Genomic DNA, 20,620 nt, shown 5'->3' with positions numbered 1-20,620 from the left:
TCACTTTCATCAAGAGCCTCTTTAGTTCTTCTTCTCTTTCTGCCATAAGGGTGGTGTCATCTGCACTTTATTAACAATACTAATATAACATTAACATTAATTAATAACATTAATATAACAACACTAATATAATACAAAAGGAAAAACAATCTTCACATACCTTTATGCTTTCCTGCTTGTGAGACTTGAGTTCTTCACTCAATTTAGCAATTTCTTTTTCTTGTCTACACTTAATTTCCTCTGTCTCTGCCAATTTAGATTTTTCATTTACTAGTTCTTTTTCTTTTAGTGACTATAGAAAAAATGATTTATAGAATTTTAACGTAAATACTTAATGTAACAAAAATGATTGCTTCTATTTATGACTGTCATCGCCCCTTTCCACCTAAGTTGAGTTGAGTAAATTACTTATGTCTCTGTGTCCTTATTTATACAACAATAAGACTGTTATAAAGGATTAAACAGTTGATACTGTAAAACGGTTTGGCTAAAGTGTAACCAAAACTACCATCTTACCCTTATTATCTTTATATCACTGTCTTTATATAAGGCACCTAGGGAGGAATATTATACATCATCTAACTTAATCTCTATACCAGGTAGCTCTTTTTAATTCTCATTTTTTAGGCAAGGAACAAAGACTCAGAGAAGATAAATAGAAGTAGAATCAAAAACTAAAACAAGATCTACCTGATTTAAAACTCTTGTAATTAAAGGCCTCTAAACTATACAGTTCTGCCAGAATTTTCTAACTTGAGGCACCAATTATAAATTTCATTCCAGCTTCAGCAGTGCCATCACCACAAAAATAATCCCCAATTTTTTCCCCTCCAATTTTTAAATTAAAGATATTTCAGAGGGAATTCCCTGGTGGTCCAGTGATTAGGACTCGACTCTCTCACTGTTGAGAGCCCAGGTTTTTTTTTTTGGTATAGCCAAAAAAAAAAAAAGGAACTGCATAATTAAGATATAGCAAGAACTTTAGGAATTGTACACTTCAGAATATATCAGTTGATAGCAAGAACTTTAGGAATTGTACACTTCAGAATATATCAGTTGATGGAAATATATGATTTCAATTATGAAACCAAAAATAAAATGTTTCCTAGAATCTGAATTTCCTTTTCATATAAAATTTTAACTGCTCTTTAAATGTACTAGGCATATTACAGTCCTTTCAACTTCATAACCTAGCATCATTTATACAAAATACACTCCTACTTCCCCTTAGAAAAAACTGGTTCTTAATTTCAAGAATTTTTGACAAGCTTAAGAATTATTCCTAGACCTTTTATTACCTCATTAATAAATCCAGAGGATAACATGTTACATGAGAAATAGTTGAGGGACTGTAATATCTGTTGTTGAATAACCAAGGGCCTATCATGTAAGAAATCAGATTTGTTTGTAAAACTTAAAAAGCAGTAAGAAGATGGACAGAAATGACAAGGAACTTTCTAGCATTAGAATTCCAATCACCAAAAGTCTTTTATAAGAAACTAGAAGTCCATCTGAGAGAGCTACTAAAAATAAAGGTGATGCCTATATTGGGTAAGAGATTTGACTAGATCTCTATACCCACTGTAACTCTAAGATTCTAGATTTAGTCAGAAAATAAAATACCTTTTCTTTTTGCATATCTTGTAGTGCTTTATTCTGTTCCTTCAATTGCTGTTCGTTCTTTGCTAAATCTTGCTCCAAAGTAGTCTTGGTGGTCTTCAGTTCTTGAATCAATTTATTTTGGTTTCCAATTTGATTTCTGTTTGATATCAAATCCTCCTGTGCTAGAGAAAGCTTCTCTTCTACAGACTTATAAAAACAATTTCACCAAATTATTATGTCATTTTTAGTAAATTTCAACAGAAACATAATGGTTAATATACATGACAGTTATGCATAAACATAATGGAAAGAAATACTTTAAGATTATATATACATACATGTTTTGTAGGATCTATGATAACCCTTGGCATACTAAAAGCTTTATTTAATAGATAAGCTTTTTTATCTTGGGAGGAAAATGTTTTTTTTGTGTGTGTGTGTGTGTACACATTTAGTTTTATTGTAACAAAGCAACTTGTACACTTTTAACGTTTAAAACTGAGCATCATCTTTCCTTTCCAGTGAAACAAAAAGAAAAATTTAAAAATAAACAGGAACAAAATTACAATAGAGAATGTCAATTGCAAATAAGATCCTACAGGTTCTGCTGATTCTCCCATCGAGTGGCAGGGCTCAAGTCATCATTAGGAGAGAATTTTATTTTAAAAGTGTCATCTTAAACTGCAAGGATGTCCGTTAAACATCACAATTAAACATGCCAAAGGAGAAGCCATGTTGTCAAAATGCCCACTTAACCCACCCAAACATCTCAAACCCACCCTTTGCTGACCTTCTATAACCCCATTTTTTTAAGTTTTTTTTTTCTTTTTTTAAACAAGAGAAAGTAGACAGATACATGTTGGTAAATGCTAACTGTCCATATTCACATAGAGACACAGTGTAATCTCTGAGCCCAATATACAGAGAAAGGAGGAAAAAAGCTAGAATTCTATGCACTACTACACAGGGGCCTAGCACCCTCCAGCTTCCAGCAGAGCTAAGGGAGCAGAAGGTTTTTCTTTTTTTCCCACAGAGCATGGTGGTGTTGATTCCATAGTTTTTGTTGAGACAGGAAGGGATAAAAATGAATTTGGAACAGAAAGGGGTAGAGATTCTTGTCCCACTGAATTCTGCTCAAGGTATTTCCCCCCGCCCCCAAATAAGTTGTGAACCATGGTATAAAGGAGAAAAGAGACCTCAAAAACAGGGCGACTGAGCACAAGAGGAGGAAAAAAAAAAAAATAAAGACTGCAACTTGCTCCCAGGGACTGGAGAAAATTAAAAATGGTTGGAATCCATCAGTGTTCCATTAGTCATCTTCTCCTTCATCTTCCTCTCCTTCCTCCCCCTCATCATCATCTTCATCTTCTTCACCTTCATCCTCATCCCCTTCTTCATCAAAGTCTTCCAATCCTTCTTCCTCTTCGTCGTCGTCGTCATCCTCTTCTCCTTCCCCTTCCTCATCATCCATGTCAGGAACCAAGTAGTACTGTAATGGATTTGGCCAAATATCATCTTTGATGACCTCTCCTAACTCATCTGCCCCTGCATCAGAATGATCAGTAAACCAGGTGAAGAAGCTTTCTGGTTCCTCATGCTGTCTCTTCCTGCTGGCTTTATTCTGTGTTTGACTTGACCGTTTCGTCAAATCCTTTCCAGATTTCCATTTGATTTCAGTGGACTTTGAAGATGGATCACCACTCTCATTCAGATGAAATTCTTTGGAGAGAATTTTATTTTCGAAGTAAGGGTTTTCATCAAAATAAAAATCTATTCTGTAACCTGATTTAATGTCTTCAAATTCTGTCACTTCAACTCTTGTCAAATAATGCAGCGCCTCTTCATCCTCCTCCCCAAGCAGTGCAGACACTTGTGGATGGTTAACAAATGTTGTTACCCAAAAATTTGGGATTTTGGCGATCAATTCTGACCTCTTCTGAAAAAATGGTTGGCGGAGTTTATTATAGTTCTGTTCTACTTTCAAAATCTCCTCACTGGCTTGTTCATTAAGTCTGTCTGTTTCATTTTGTACTTCATCAATATGTTCACTTGCTTCTTGCTGTTCTTTTTCTTCCTTCGGCAAGTTTGAAGAAGCAGATGCCTCGTCTGGCCTGGAGGCAGGAGTCGGCCTGGCTTTCTTCAGTTTCTTCGCTTGGGGTGGAAGAGAAGACTGATGTTTGGGGGCCATGATGGGGGAAAAAAGCCAAGAATCCTCCCAGGAGAAGAGAGTGGAACTGCGAGCTCAGAGAACTTGGAAAATGTATTTTAAATTGCCAGTCTGATCAAGTGAACTAAAATAGCCAAGTCAACCAGACATCAGAGGCTCTACTCCTGACAAGGCCATCACCCCATCCACTCGAACTTCTCATCTATGTGGTGTAAGTAGCACTGTCGGTTACCACAGCCCATAGTTGGCAAGTGTATGAAGGCCCAGATATTTCAAGAAGCTGAAGCTGGGGAAAAGAACAAGTTTTCTGACATACTAGGTTTTGATTTGGGGGTAGTTGTGGTAACAGGTGGGGAATGGAAAATGGCAGGAACTTTGCCACTCTCAGCTGCTAAGGGAAATAATTCTAAGATGTTCCTCTGCTATCTAGAAAAAACTTATCTTTCTTATCTTGGAGATACAGTTTCTTTGAAAAAAAGGCAGAAGATATAATTCAGGAGGAATCACTGTTGTCTAAGGTTGGCTATAGTAAGCATTCAATAGCCACCTGACGTGAAGAGTCGACTCACTAGAAAAGACTGTGATGCTGGGAAAGATTGAAGGCAGGAGGAGAAAGGGACGACAGAGGATGAGATGGTTGGATGGCATCACCGACTTGATGGACATGAGTTTGAACAAGCTCTGGGAGTTGGTGATGCACAGGGAGGCCTGACGTACTGCAGTCCATGGGGTCGCAAAGAGTCAGACACAACTGAGCAACAACAATGGCTGGGCCACTTTGCTGTCCACCTGAAACTATCACAACATTATTAATCGGCTATTCTCCAAAACAAAATTAAAAATTTTGGGAAAAAAGCATTCAATAAAGGATAGATGAAAAATGAATGAAAACCTTATTTAAAGGACTTAACCTTCCTGAAAGAGATTATTCCTTAGAAATAGTTCAGAAGTCTTTTCTAATTAAATTTCCATTTTCAATAGCTTCCAGTAGAACACTAAGAACCATAATGCTTCCTTTTGGGGAAAGACCTAAAGTCACTAGTCCTTTACTAATCAAGCAGCTAAGCATTAATTGAACATGCTACTAAGGTAGACAGGACAGTGAAAGATGGCCCTGAAAGCAGCTGACCATGTAGCCTGGAAAACAGAACCAGAGTGTAAAATCAAAGTTGTACAGGCATCTGCTATGTGCCAGATGCACAGAAAAATGAATGTGAATGTTCTCTGTGGAATGTTTAAAGCAAGTTCCATGGGCATGTGGGAACTGACTTTAAGCATCACAAAGGGTAAGAGTGTTCTCAGGGGAAAAAATAAAATTTGTCAAAGCCTAGCCAATAAGGTCTACACAACTGTAATTAGGTCCTGATCTGGTGTTAAGGAATACCAATTCTTGCTAGAGCCTAAAAGCACAAGAATTCCAAAATGCCCATGTTCTAAATAACAGCCTATAAAATTTGAACTCACAGAATCCTAATGACTAAATCTTTAAAGTCAATCTAAAAATCTGCACTACTCTTTTCTGAGCCAAGACATACTGTTCTACTTGCCTCTGGATCTTCATTTATGACATTCAGCAGTATACTGCCGTTTTAAACACTCCTTTTATCTTTGCTGCTGCAGGCTACACTATTTTCATCTGCTTAGCCTCTTTCCCCTTGGAGAACTCCCTCTCACTATGATGGTTTACTGGGGTTATCTTTAACTCACCCACTGCCACTGGAATAAGCAAATCCCTAAGCAGATCAAGCACCACCCTGATCCTGAATACCCCAATTCAGTGCAGTGAAAAAACATTTTCTGCACTGTTCCATGGTAGGTGTTGTTTTTTCGGTCTGTTTAACAATTTTTCCCTTTTTTCTTTCAACATAAACCTTTAAAAATTTTTAGTTATTACGTTTTCTTGACGCCTGGATGAAATGACATGAGGAATAGTACTATGCTGAGAAGATTTATACTTAATTGTGAACTTTTTATCCTAGAGTTTTCACTTCACTGATGGTGCAAATTTTGGTTAAATTCCACTTCTACCTTTCCTGAATATCAAAGAACAGCACCCTGCAAAGCCAATTTAAAATATCCAGTCAACAAACTTTGGTACTTCAAAAATAATCCAGCAGATGGGGCTAAAGGCATAGATCAAGCCAGCTCGGCTTCCATTCTACTGGTGTCCTGGCGAACACCGTCAGCCCACAGATGGCAGTCTTGATTAGGTGTCATGCTACAAGGTTCTGAACCTCTCCCTTTCTCTCTTTTACACAAGATCATTTAATAATGACTGAAGCAAAAGAAAAAGAATGGCTGATCCCTTATTTTGGCCTATAAATATCACTTGAACTTCCTGAGGATTTTTAATAGTTCAGATGTCATTTTGGAAAGATTAGCATAGAATCTGTCAATATCCTATCATATGAAAAAAATTTCTAGTGAAATGATGGTAAAAGAATAAAGGTCTGAAGAGCTGAGATCCAGTCATGGTTCTGTTACTGTGCAAACACTAGGCCTGTCACCAACCAAGGGGGGACCTCAATTTCATCTGCAAAAGAAAGCTTTGGTACAGAGTGTCTATCCACAGCCTCTCAACAGTCGTTTAAACTCCACAGCAGCCTTATCCCTGTCTTTTCTCTTACCCATGTTTACATTTGAATTTTTCTTTCATGTATAAAATTAGAACATGATTTTATAGCTTTCAAGCATAATAATAATTGTTGGCTTAATGAGAAAATACTGATCTGAAAGATCTAAGTCTCTAAAGATTTTTAAATCAGTCATTAGGTTGCAACTTCTCTTCCACCTAAATGTCCATCAAATTCATTCACACTGTCCATCCTTACTTTACCAGCCCAAGCCAGCACCATCTGCACTTGGACTACTGCAGTCTCCTCTCTCATCCCCACATTCAGCCACACTGGCTTAAAATACAAATCCGAACAAATCTTTTCAGTGATTCCCTCCTGCCGACAGGATAAAGTCCAAACTTTTCAACAACCTTCCCTGACTTTCAATAGTGTTGTAAAGGGGGAAAAAAAAATAAAGAGAATATAATAAGTAAGATGCCTTCTAAATGTCAGGTGGTATTTAAAAAAAAAAAAACTCTTGCTAATTTTGAACTTTATATATAAATACATACATATAAATATCTACTGTTTGGCCCTATGGAAATCCTTTTCCCCAGTCTCCTGTTGCTTTGTCAGATCATTAGTTACCACTGATTCCTCCACTCCCTTGCACTCTATATTATTCACCCCTTTTGTTTCATTTTCTCTCTCCAATTAATCTCTTCTGTTCCATCTTCTTTAACTCCAGTCCTAATCAGCTCACAGCTAGATTACTGGAGTTAAGAGGAAGAAAGGGAGACAGCCTCTTAATTAATCCTCCCAGCACTAGTTTACACCAGATCCAAACCAAGCTGTCTGTAAACCACTTCCAGGTTAAGTACATATCCACTTCCTTTTACTCCTCTGCTTAGACTCTTCATTCCCTGCTACCTCCAACCCAACATAAAGTCCAGTCAGTCTTGCTAGGCATCTAAGGTACCACACAATTTAATCCCAGTCCTTTTAATTTTAATTTCCAAACACAAGTCAATTATGGTGACTGCCTCCTGGCTTTGCTGGTTCCCCCCACTACTCCCTTTCTCGGCGTCTCTTGAGTGAACTGATCTTTCTCAGACCCTCTGTATTCAAATTCTTATCTTTCAGGATCAGGGCAAGTTCTCCCTCCTTCATAAAGCCTTCCCTATAGGAGCCTATGAATAAAGTATAGACATCATGTATTTATATATTATATATAAAAATATTCTGTGATTTTCAATGGAATTTTTCAATAAAGCACTTTAAGCAAAAAGCAAAAATCCAGACACAGGAAAAGAATCAAAAGGCATACTAATTTCACTGTGGCAAAAAAAAGAGAACTGGTTAAAGACCTTCTGTGAGAGAATACAAATGTTCCATTTCCCTTAGACAACTGATAACGCTACATAAAAATTATTTACCCTTTTTGTATATCCGTCATTTTAGTGAAAATGATACTTCATCTAATCCAACAGTACTGCCAAGGCCAAAGTATCCATATATGTTTAGATAATTTATTTTGAGCTATAATCTCCTAATTTTAATATTATGCATTACAACAGTCTTGGGAAGTTGACAAAGTCAATATTGAATCTGCTTGCATTTTCACAAGTGGTTTACATTTAAAACTCAGATTTTCTAACAGCAGTTCATTTTCAGTTTTTTTTTTTTAAATAAAGGCAGCAAAGTCCTTAGATGAGCTAATGTAGCAACTACCATATTTCTAAATTATTTCACTATTAAAGGTGTTATTTTAAAATATCTATATTTACTATATATTTTATCATATAAAATAATTTTTTAAAAGCATGTTTCTCCAAAAATAATAATAATAAGCATGATATTTCACAAATACTAAGACTTTTAATGCCCATTTGGGTTCAAATCAATCCTTTAATGAATGTCTATAAACAAGTTTATTGGTTTTTACGACATAATTCACTATACCTTAAGATCCTGCCTTGTGGCAAGTAGTTCAGATTCCTTCCCATAGAAATCAGACTGAAGCTGTTTTAGATTTTCCTGACTTTTTTCATAGGTGTTTTGTAACACTGATATTTTTTGTTTCTCTGCTGCAAGTTCCTGTGCTGCTTGCATTGACTGGTGCTGTAGTTTATTCTCAAGTTCTGTCTGAAACATACAACAGTTACTTAAAATAGTATGCGTGCCAAAAACAGGTTACAAAGACAGAATGACTTCATCCAATTCTACAGCCTTCTCTCTCCTCACTTCACTTACCGTGTATTCCAACAGCAAATCTTCTATTAATGACATTTAAGCTTTGTCAGCTTTGCTAATATTGTTCACTCTCCTTTTAAATATCTAATTCCCTCCTTTTTAAACCTTTCAGCATTATAATAATCTTCAAAGACACACTTCAAATGCTAGGTCCTCTAGAAAACGAGTCAAAATTCCCACGGAGTTCTAATTTTTCCTCACTCTCCTTTTTATTACAGTTTTCTTTCGGTATCTCTTCCTCATTAAATTATATAGGCTGTGTGAGAACAGGAGCCATAGCCTATTCATGTGTTCCCACATCAGGTTTCCTAGCACAGGAACTGATGACTTACAGCCTTGCTGAATCCTTTATTTGCAACTCAATCACATTTAAAAACGTATGTATATGTATTCTTTTTCCTATTTCACTGTGGCCCAGGGAAAAATTTCTATAGACCATCACTGTACGGTCAACCATGCACACTGACACTCCTCGATCATAGTCAGCTGTACTTATATATAACATCCAGCAATTATTTAGCTTCTACATGGCACTGGGCACACTACTGGGTACTTTAAATACATTATCTCAGGCTTTACAACTCCATGACCTCATTTTCTTTAAGCTCAAAAGATGGATCCCTTTCCTGTGACTATAAACCTGATGTGTGTTACACAGAATTTGAATTCAGATTTACCTGGCTCTAAAATGTATCTTCTTTCCCCACTACTCCTCAATAAAACCAAATTATTATTGCCTTTCAATGATTCTCTAGGTACCCCAAATTCCAAGTCTAATTTACAGAGACTGGCTATCCACTCAATACTCCCCCAAAACGTCTTCCCTGAGTTAAAGGTGTTCCTTTTTCTAGCATCTATATACTAATACAAAGTAACTACTGCTATGAATATTTGTGACTCCCCAAAATTCAAGTTGAAGCCTAGATCAAATGTGATGGCATTTGCATGTAGGGGTCTTTGGCAGTCATTAAGGTAGAGCCCTCATGAATGGGATTAGTGGGCTTACAAGAAGAAATACAATCTCTCAGTCATATAAGGATACAACAAGAAGACAGCTGTCTACAAGTCAGAAAGTGAGTCCTCACCAGACACTCAATATGCCAGGTGCCTTGATCTTCAACTTTCTAGTCTCCAGAACTATGAGAAATAGATGCTTATTATTTAAGCCATCTAGTCCGTGGTATTTTCATTATAACAGTCCCACACAAGACAACTACCAATAAAAGCATTTCCTCTAAATATCAAAATCCTTAAGATGTTATTTAATGTGCTGTCACTCAGTTGTGTCCAACTTTGCGACCCCATGGACTGCAGCCCACCAGGCTCCTCCATCCATGAGGATTCTCCAGACAAGAATACTGGAGTGGGTTGCCATCCCCTCCCCTCCAGGGGATCTTTCCACCCACATTGCAGGCAGATTCTTTACCAACTGAACCACTATTTAATAAAGCCATGCACCGTATTGGCAAAATACATTAATTATAAATCTGGAAGCAATCTTACTCTAATAATTAAATAAAAAAGAAAATGTACTAAAAATAGTTGTTGGCTTTTTTTTTAATTTACTAAATCATGATAAAAAATGAAGATCTAAGGAAAACTTGAATATAAGGCTACTAGATTTGGGGGGGAAAATGACCTCAAGATGTCAAATCATAGAACAAAATACACATTGTGATAATTACATCCTGATGTATGATTATATATATGATAACACACATAAAAAAAGGATAGACAAATTTGTCTACTCCTGTTTGTGTTATAAGAAAATTACTCTTTTGTAAAGTGGCCATAATAATCATCATAAAAAGTGATCAACGTAAAATATGTATTTGTGGGGTTTTTTTTCCCTCTAGTAATGTGACAAGCCAACTATTAATAACATGATATACTTTGTTTCACATGCTAGGGATATTTTATCTTTCTTCTCCCTAGATGAATTAATATGCACATATCAACACTGGGAAAAACCTCCTTTTGTTCAAATATTAAACTCAATCCACTTTTATCAACTCTTGTTCTGGACAAGTATTAAAACATACTTAAGAATGAAAGTCAGATGTTTAATAATAAATTAGCATAGGTTTGGAAACAAACCATTATGATACAACTTAAAAAAACTACATGAAACCTATACTACTGAATATTTAAGTATCTTTGTGATTTTTATTCTTGGTTATTTCCATTAATAAGAATAACATTTTTCAATTCCTTAAAATTTTCTAATACACTATAAATGATGTATAAATTATTCTCTTAATGTTGTTAGTTACATGTTATTTTACAAAAAGGCAGTTTTAGGTCTATCAGAGACAAATGATTAGTGCTAAGATTTTAAATAAGTGTCTAACAACATGGTTATAGTGAATGGCAATCTAGACAGATATTTAATCATATAATTAAGTGCATTATACTTTTAAAGAAAATTTGGGCATATATGTAAAATTTTCTTTGTTGCAACTCATTTGTGTTAACTATCATATGGTTATTTTAACTTCAGAGTTTTTCTTCCCATAAAAAGTAAACAAATATCATATCATTACCTTCTGTGAAACAGCAATTTTAACTTCTCCTTGGAGTGTTTCAATTTGTTTTCTCTTCTGTTCCGTCAATTGCTTTAGCTCATTTATATTACTCTGAAGCTGTTGTTCTTCTTTTTCCTTTTGTTTTAAGCTATTCTGGGCCTGTATGACTTGTCCCTGCATGGAACTGAGCTCCAACTTCAACTGATGAGAAGTCTAAAAGAAAATACAATCTGTTCAGCATTCATTTCTCCATTCAGCACACATTTATTGAGTACCTATTAAGCATTACTCTAAGCAGAAACTACTGAGTCTGTTGACACAAATATTCAGTAGTAAACCAAAAAGAAAAATCCCTGCCCTCATGGAGCTTCCATAACTGACACTATTCACTATTGGATCAGACTATGGACTGATCGCTATTTGTTTAATCTTGCCTTCCTTTTTAACTTATACATTGAGATACAGCTTGCAAATGCACAGGATTGGTATTCTCTTATATCATAGAAAAGGGAAAATCAACAATCTTTAGATTGCTGAAATGTCTACTGTCTTGAATATTCTCAAAACAAAATGCTAACTGAATTCCCTGGTGGTCCAGTGGTCAGGACTCAGCACTTTCACTGCCAGGCCTGGGTTCAAGATCCCTGCAAGCAGCACACTGGGGCCAAAAAAAGTAAAATAAAAATTTTAAAATGCTAACTGAGTCTGCTAGTCAAAGTGAATCAGAAAGGACAGCTTCATATTAACTATAATAAAACCAAAATAATTTTGGTAAACATCTTTAGTATCTGTCTAAACCACACAATCATGTCCTCAGGTAGAGATCTGAGGCATATTTTGCTACTACCTGTTTTCATAATTTATTAGGATACATTTCTGTTCAAAATTAATTATCATATATAAGTCACACTGAGGTCCTTCTGTGGCCAAGGTGAACTAAACTACGTCTCATCCTTCCAACCAAAGTCATATTTTCATGTTTTATGCATATTTCATTAAAGACCTAATGTGAGCAATTGACCACTCAAAGTTAATTTTGCAAAGTTTCAGTGCTATGTATATGGATGTTTCAGCTTATCGCCAATACAAAGGGAAATATTTCATGCAAAGCAGGAGTCAAGTAGTGTTAACAATACTGATGACTGTTATGATAACCAATGATAAAGTAATAGCTAACCCCTGACCATTTATTTGGTTACAATTGGTATTCTAAGCACTCTGATATGCATTAACCCATTTATTTCTCACAGTAATGCTATGACACAGATTCTACTATCAGCCCCATCTTACCGCTGAGCAAACTGGAGCACAGAGAGATGAGTCATCTGCCTGAGAGAAGTCAAGACAGCATAGCTAATAACTGGCACAGTCAGGATATAAATTTGGACAATCTGGATTTACAGCCTGGGTACTAAATCACCATAATTTTGCCACTATGACTGGCATATAAAGCACAGATGTCTTCTTTCAATCAACAACCAGAACATAATCACACTGAAGACTTGTTGGGATGATGCTTTGCTGCTTTATCAAATCAGATCTCTAAAAAGCTACATGCCTAGACTCTAGCTGCTAGAGGTTATGTCTTCAGAGAATAATAATAATAATATATATTATATCCATTTATTTACTCATTTGTTTGATGGAGAACAATAGAAGCATTAACCACAGAACAATCACTTAATTGTGATTATTTAACAATATAAACTTAATTGTGATTATATAACAATCACTTGTTATATAACCATTATCAAATATTCCCTTAACATAAATGTCAAATAAAGAGCACTTAAATGTCATGTCTATGGAAAATCTATGAAGACTGTTTTTTATCCATACTAATGCTCCTTAACTTTGATAATTTAATTAAATAACTCTAGTTATTTAAGTATAATTATTTTATTATTATAATCCTTTATTTTGGGCCTTTTATTATAATTTAGCTTAAATCTTTTTAGCAGTTGGTAGAGCACAAAGGAAATAAACCCTTTGACTTAAGAATCTACTGTGAAAATATTTTGAAAATATAAAACCTTATTATGCTTTACATATTTCTGTTATAGAAAATCTCTTACCTCCTTTTCTTTTTCAAGTGACTTTTTCATTTCATTCTGTTCCTTATGCAGGCTTTCTGTCTGTACTTGAAGCTGATGCTTTAATTCTTTGCAAGTTTTCTCCTAAAAAAGTGGAAACTATATTATGCAGAAAATATTTGTAGTAAATTTAAGAATTTAGGTTTATAAGCTTAGTAAGATCCACAAAAGGAAATAAACTAGAATCATTGATGATTTAAGATGGGATAGAATCATTCATTTCAGTAATAAAAACAGGCAAATATTATAGCAGTAAATGGGGAGAGAGGCTAAGAGTTTCTATTATCAACCAATAGTCACAATAAATACTTTCAATAATATTTAGACAAGATTTTAGAATACTTTTGGAAACCACATTTTTATGTTACACAATTAACTAACTTATGCTATTTTAAAAGTAGAAAAAATGGGCTTCAAAAAAATGGAGAGAAATTTTTTAAAGTATGGAAACAATAAAATAATCCCATATAACTTAAGAGGGAAGATATACAGATATTTTTTCCAAACAGAACTAAAAGTAACATATGAAAATCATGCTTTTTATGCTCCTCAACACCTTCACTGACCTTCATACTAAGAACAAAAGAATTTTACTTTTGCTGTTATTCCATGTTATTCAGGGTTAAAATATTTCTGAGGATACATTGCCCTATAAGTATTTCCTGAGACTCAAGATGTTTTTCTCTATAGTTTAAATATTATTTACAATATCTCTAAGACATGGTATTATCCAGAGTTTTAGAAAATTGAATAAAGAATCAGAATGTTTACAGCACCAGAGTTAGAAGTCATTAAGATCTTTCTGGTCTTCTTTCTTTTTTTTACAGTCAGGTGAAAAACATTTCAATTAGTAGCTATATTCTCTGCAGACATGTCCCAAAGGACAAATGTGCTGCAGTCCTCCCCAAATCTAGCATCGGGTCCTCAACAGAGAAAGAATATAGATTTAACTGAAAACTTTCTGGGCCACTGGAAAATTACACACACAAGCACCAATATCTTTTTCTCAGGTTAAGTAATCTCCATTCCTTTTCTCATAACAACCCTTAAGAGATCATCTAAACGCAAGGTGACAAATCAACAGTGAATTAAGCAGAAAAGGCAGTATGTTTTAAATAAAAATCATTTCTAGCTAAGAAAATAAACATAAACAACTAACCAAATCTAATATAACAGCTTTTCCCTTCTGATTTTCTTTTTCAAATTCACTTTTGGAGTTCTTCAAAGAATCAGAAACTTTTGATAATTTTTCTTTTGTTGCAGAAAGCTCTGCTACTAGAGATTCTTTCTCCATCTTCACTCTCTGTAGCTCTGTTGCTGCTGTTTGAATCCTGTCATTCAGCTCCTTGTGCTGCATCTTTGCATCTTGATTTAAATTTTCAATTTCCTGTTTAAGGATTGTTTTTTCTTCTTCTTGCTTGGTAAGCATTTGCTTAGTATTTTCAAGCGCTTCAGATTTCTTCTGTAGATCCAACTTTGTATTATATACTCTAAATATTTAAGAAACAATTTCTTTAATAATGCATAATTTGTCATTTCTAATCTAGCATTCACATTAATAAATTGAGTTTTAAAACTTTCTTCTGTAGTTAAGAAGTAAAACTAATAATTTAATGTCATGAAGCCACACAAACAAAAAATGCCTTAGAACACATGATCTGGTCATTTAAGAGATGAGGATGGTTTTCTTCAAGTCAAATAAATTAGTGGTAAAGCCAAGACCATCTAAACCCATGATTTAATCCAGTCTTATCTAACCACAGTGTATCCCCAAAGAAATTGGGCATACAGCAAACCATCTAGTCTTTGACAGCCAGAAATACTGTTCCATGTATCCTAAAGAACTGATTTATTATGTTGCCCCCAAGGACAAAGAAATTTGCTTCTTTACTTGAAAAAATAAAACACATTGGGTGTTTGACAGGTCCTAAACTTCAAAACACATAAGATAACCAGGAAAAATGAAAAGTGTCAGTCACTCAGTCCTGTCTGAGTCCTTGCAACCCCATGGACCGTAGCCTGCCAGGCTCCTCTGTCCATAGGATTTGCCAGACAAGAATTCTGGAATAGGTTGCCATTTCCTTCTCCAGGGGATCTTCCTGACCCAGGGACTGAATTCACGTCTCCTGTATTGCAGGCAGATTTTTTTACTGTCTGAGCCTCCAGGGAAGCTCAATCAGGAAAATCTTTCTAACCCATTTCCTCAACTTTTCCGTTTTTTTTTTTTTTTAATTGAAGTATAGTTGATTTATAGTATCATGTTAGTTTCGTATTCTTAAAATTTCTTAATTCATTCAGGTGTAGAAAAATTATTTTAGGGAACAAATGATAACAAGTTTAAGCAAACATGGACGAAAGACAAAAGATTTACTTTAATCCTAGAGCCTAGCAGATTATGTTAAGAGACTTATCATTTGTCCTCTAACATAAATTTTCTACACCTGAATGAATTAAGAAGTTTCAAGAACCTGAAACTAACATGATACTATAAATCAACTATACTTCAATTTTTTATAAAACAGAAAAGTTGTAAGAATGAGGAAGTGGGGGGGGGAATGGATACATGTGTATGTACAGCTTTTTTGTTAATCCAGCTATACCCCAATATAAAATAAAAAGTTTTAAAAAAAACTCAAAAAAAATAAAGAAATGAAGATATTGCTTAAGAAAGTTAAAGACTTTGTTTTCATAAAATGAATAAAATTATGCATATTATATAGCAAAAGAAAAGCACACATTAGAGATTAATCATTTTTTAAAATGAAAATAAAACCAGGTACAAAATAATATTTCTAGAATGCATACTATTTCCAATGTACTTTATTATAAATTCAATATATTAAGGAAAGGCTTAAAAGATGTACCAGCCACATAATTGAAGTTGGGTATTAATATCAAAACTGCATATATACCTTGAAATTTTCTAACTTTTAGCCCCAGAAACTTACTTTTACTTTCAAAAAAAGTAGCTAAAACATATGAAGTACATTCAAAGGATCCTGTACCTCACTGATATTTAAAGGTCTAGACAGAAAAGCTGTTGTATGACTATTACTTGACCATTTTAGTATAGTTAAAATCCCTGTCAAGCAACCCTAAAATTGGAACTTGATATATTTACTATGCTACTTAACTTTCCTGTAAATAATTATTATAAAATCATAAGACTGTGAATCAAAGAAGGCCTAAAGAAATAAAGGTTTGCATAGTGATGGTAAAACTTAGTTTATTTTTTTTTAAAGGTCACTAAAGGAAGTAATAAATAAATCCATAACCTGAGAAACTTTAACACTCCTTTCTCAAAAACTGATAGAAACAACCAGAGAAAACAGTGGCAAGGATACAGAGGATCAGAACAATATCAACCACCTTAACCTAACTGATATTTACAGAACACTTTACCCAACAAAATACAGATGTGCACAAGGAAACAACCAAGATAAACCATACACTGTGCCATAAATAAGAGAGTTTGAAATGTCAGAATTTTACTGAGTATGTTCTATAACCACAATGGAATTAAATTAGAAACCAGTAACAGTAAGATATCTAGAAAAACCCTGAATAGTTGCAAAGTAAACAGTATACTTCTAAGTAACCCACAGATCCAAAAAAAAAAAAAATCACAAAGGATATTTGAAAACACAAACTGCAGAGTAATGAAAATATATTATAAGATGGAAACTGGAGAGAAAGAGCTGCATGCAGTATAGGTGGTCCTTGAGAAAGGGGAGTCCTGTACCCCATTATTTGGGCTGAGTCCTGTGACCAGGGGCGGGGTGTAGTCAAACCTCAGATACGTTTGCCCAGTCCTCCTTTCTTAGTACTCTAAAAGTGCAGGACCCCATATAAAAGATGTCTGCATAAAAGGTAAAGGCAAAATTTAAAAAAAAAAAAAAAAAACCTTACTAGAAATGGAAAGTTCCCACTGTAAAGAACTACTGGGCCCAAAGGGGCCTCAGAAAAGAGAACAAGTACCACCTCAAAGGTCATCTTTACAGTCACATGACTGGGTTTCAGAGGTGACGAATCACTTAGTAGGTGATACAAAGGATCAGTTGTGGTTTCCGTGGTAGCTCAGTGGTAAAAGAATCCGCCTGCTCGATTCTTGATCCAGGAAGATCCCACATGCCCCTGAGCAACTAAGCCCGTGCGCCACAAATGTTGCGCCAGTGCTCTAGAGCCCAGGAGCTGCAACCGCCAACTAACAAACCTGCGTGCAGCCTACAGTCCATGCTCTGCAACAAGACAAGCCACCGCAATTAGAAACTCGAGTACTGCAACTAGTGAGTAACTCCCGCTCACCACAGCTAGAGAAAGCCCATGCAGCAATGAACACCCAACAGAGCCAAAATAAATGAATAAAATAAAATAATTTAAAAAAAAAAAAGCATCAGATGTACTCCCCAAATACTTAGGCACTGGAAATTACATACGTTGAGTCACAAGAAATGCCATTTCAGGCACAAAATGCATCTGTATATCCTCACATTCACAATATCAGGACCCAATATACTAGACATGAAAACAAAAATGTGTTGTCACCACTCCCAAAATAAAGATGAAACCATGAAGGTGCAAAACAATTATCATCAACTTTGATGGATTTTAACTTCATTTCCCTGAAAGGCACCTTTCCCAGGCTATCAACCTCCATCTTTACTACTGACAGTCAAAAACCCTCACCCTCATCTTTACTACTGACAGTCAAAAACCCTCACCCTCTTGACAGAGATCTAGTCTGTCAACTCCATATTTGGCCTTTAAAGACAAAGTCTACTGAAATGTGACTGGATACAAGCCATCCAAATAGGATGGTTAAATAAACCAAATTGTGATGGCTTTATTTTTCATTCACATTAATATCAGCAGTTTACAAGGTAAATCTTTAAGTACTGTAATAGAAAAATTGAAATCTTATGAAAATTTTAATACTTAGTTTATAATCCTCTCCCATAAGTAGTTTAGCTTACGTTTCTTTCTCCATTTCAAGTTGTTTACTCAATTCTGTGGCTCGAAGCTCTAAATCTGTGTTCAGCTGTCTCTGTTGTTGTAGACCCTGCAAAGCTTGCTCCTTGCTTGCTTTAACTTCAAGCATATCAGCTTCTAGTTTCTATGTCAGAAATATAAAACCATTTTAATGTCAATAATTATCTATTAAACATTACAACATTAGTTTATACTCAAACTAATGTTAACAAACAAAGATACTTGTGTTAATAACAAAAAACACATTCTAAACTCATTATTGAATAAAGGAGCCATTTACCTTGAAATCTTTCAGAAGATCTAGTAGCAGACTTTATGTATGAGAGACAGTCACTAAGTTTTAACTTTTAAAATGAACTGAATAAGAGAATAAACTTAATTATATTTATTACTTGAATAAGTCATTAACTCAAGTATGAAAAAACAAAGGCCCAATTAAACTTTAACAACACTGATATAACTATAAATATTCAAAACTAAAATGGAGTTGTCATGTCGTCCTTCTCATTAATACCTCTTGACCGTAAATATAAAGCCAATTAAACTCGGATCTGGCATCCATAATCTCTTTGTTTGGAGATTGTTATTCTTCACAGTGTGGCTTCTATCTCATATATATACATATAACTGTATTTTTATAAATTTACAAAATCAAATTGTTGAATATATAGTTTGAATGTCTATAAGCAATGCATTTTCTTAATAACTATAACTGGGAAAGGAGTACCACAGGTTGTATATTGTCACTCTGTTTATTTAACTTATTTGCAGAATACATCATACAAAATGCCAGGCTGGATGAATCACAAGCTGCAATCAAGATTGCTGGGAGAAATATCAACAACCTCAGATATGCAGATGGTATCACTCTAACTGCAGAAAGTGAAGAGGAACTAAATAGCCTCTTGATGAAGGTAAAAGAGAAGAGTGAAAAAGCTGGCTTAAAACTCAACATTCAAAAAACAAAGATCATGGCATCCAATCAATCACTTCATGCAAACAGAAGGGGAAAAAGTGGAAACAGAGACAGACTTTATTTTCCTGGGCTCCAAAATCACTATGGACAGTGACTGCAGACACGAAATTCAAAGATGCTTGCCCCTTAGAAGGAAGGCTATGACAAACCTAGACACCATATTAAAAAACAGAGACATCACTTTGCTGACAAAGGTCTGTAGTCCGTAAGTCCAAAGGTCCAGGACGGGAAAAGGTCAGTTTTCATTCCAATCCCAAAGAAGGGCAATGCCAAAGAATGTTCAAACTGCCATATAATCGTGCTCATTCACATGCTAGGAAGGTTATGCTCAAAATCCTTCAAGCTAGGCTTCAGTAGTTCATGAAACAAGAAATTCCAGATATTCAACCTGGGTTTAGAAAAGGCAAAGGAACCAGTCATCAAATTGCCAACATTTGTTGGATCTTAGAGAAAGCAAGGGAGGAGTTGCAGAAAAACATTATTACTGCTTCACTGACTATGCTAAAACCTTTGTGTGGACCACAACTGTGGAAAATTCTTAAAGAAATGGGAATACCAGACCACCTAACGTATCTCCTGAGAAACCTGTAAGTAGGTCAAGAAACAACAGTAGGAACCTTACATGGAACAACTGACGGTTCAAAATTGGGAAAGGAGTATACAAGGCTGTATGCTGTCACCCTGTTTGTTTAACATATAATAGGGAGAGCACATCATAAAAAATGCCAGGATGGATAAATCACAAGCTGGAATCAAGATTGCCAAAAGAAGTATCAACAACCACAGATATGCAGATACCACCACTCTAATGGCAGACAGTGAAGAGGAACTAAAGAGCCTCTTGATGAGGTGAAAGAGGAGAGTGAAAAAGCTGACTTAAAACTCAACATTCAGAAAACCAAGATCATGGCATCTGGTTCCATCACTGCATGGCAAATAGAAGGGGAAAAAGTGCAGTGATAGATTTTATTTTCTTGGGCTCCAAAATCACTACAGACAATGACTGCAGCCATGAAATTCAAAGATGCTTGCTCGTTGGAAGGAAAGCTATACAAACCTAGACAGTGTAAAAAGCAGAGAAATCACTTTGCTGACAAAGGTCCATATAGTCAAAGCTATGGTTTTCCCAGCAGTCACGTATGTATGTGAAAAGCTGGATGATGAAGAAGGCTGAGGGCCAAAGAATTGATGCTTTCAAATTATGGTGCTGGAGAAGACTCTTGAGAGTCCCTTGGACTGCAAGGAGATCAAACTAGGCAATCCTAAAGTAAATCAACCCTGAATATTCATTGGAAGGACTGATGCTGAAGTTCCAATACTTTAGCCACCTATCTCATATGTAAAGCCGATTCACTGGAAAAGACCCTAATGCTGGGAAAGACTGTAGGCAAAAGGAGAAGGGGTGGCAGAGGATGAGAGTGATAGATAGCACCGGATATCAATTTGAGCAAACTCCAGGA

The 20,620-nt window shown here is 35.2% G+C and overlaps 2 protein-coding genes across 2 annotated transcripts in view; both read right to left on the bottom strand.

The window, feature by feature from the left end:
• Window positions 1–20,620, bottom strand: part of EEA1 (early endosome antigen 1) — a 131,868-nt gene that overhangs the window by 8,392 nt on the left and 102,856 nt on the right. The window contains exons 18-24 of the mRNA XM_040234418.1: window positions 18,169–18,308; window positions 14,355–14,685; window positions 13,178–13,279; window positions 11,121–11,315; window positions 8,287–8,469; window positions 1,624–1,809; window positions 161–292 (exon numbers count right to left, since the gene is read on the bottom strand). Coding sequence (XP_040090352.1) covers window positions 161–292; window positions 1,624–1,809; window positions 8,287–8,469; window positions 11,121–11,315; window positions 13,178–13,279; window positions 14,355–14,685; window positions 18,169–18,308 — 1,269 coding nt within the window. The remainder of the gene's footprint in view (window positions 1–160; window positions 293–1,623; window positions 1,810–8,286; window positions 8,470–11,120; window positions 11,316–13,177; window positions 13,280–14,354; window positions 14,686–18,168; window positions 18,309–20,620) is intronic.
• LOC120858386 (protein SET-like) lies at window positions 2,043–3,805 on the bottom strand. Its single transcript, XM_040234419.1, has one exon. The coding sequence runs from the start codon at window positions 3,788–3,790 to the stop codon at window positions 2,912–2,914; it is 879 nt and encodes a 292-aa protein (XP_040090353.1). The 5' UTR covers window positions 3,791–3,805; the 3' UTR covers window positions 2,043–2,911.

Source organism: Oryx dammah, unplaced genomic scaffold (genome assembly GCF_014754425.2).
Source record: "Oryx dammah isolate SB20612 unplaced genomic scaffold, SCBI_Odam_1.1 HiC_scaffold_29, whole genome shotgun sequence".
NCBI classification, from domain to species: Eukaryota; Metazoa; Chordata; class Mammalia; order Artiodactyla; family Bovidae; genus Oryx; species Oryx dammah.
The sequence above is the reverse complement of the archived record's forward strand: the minus strand, read 5'-3'. Positions and strand labels throughout refer to the sequence as shown.

What these genes read in the sequence shown, in the direction of transcription:
- LOC120858386 (XM_040234419.1), bottom strand. Translation starts at nt 3,790, where the DNA reads ATGGCCCCCAAACATCAGTCTTCTCTTCCACCCCAAGCGAAGAAACTG.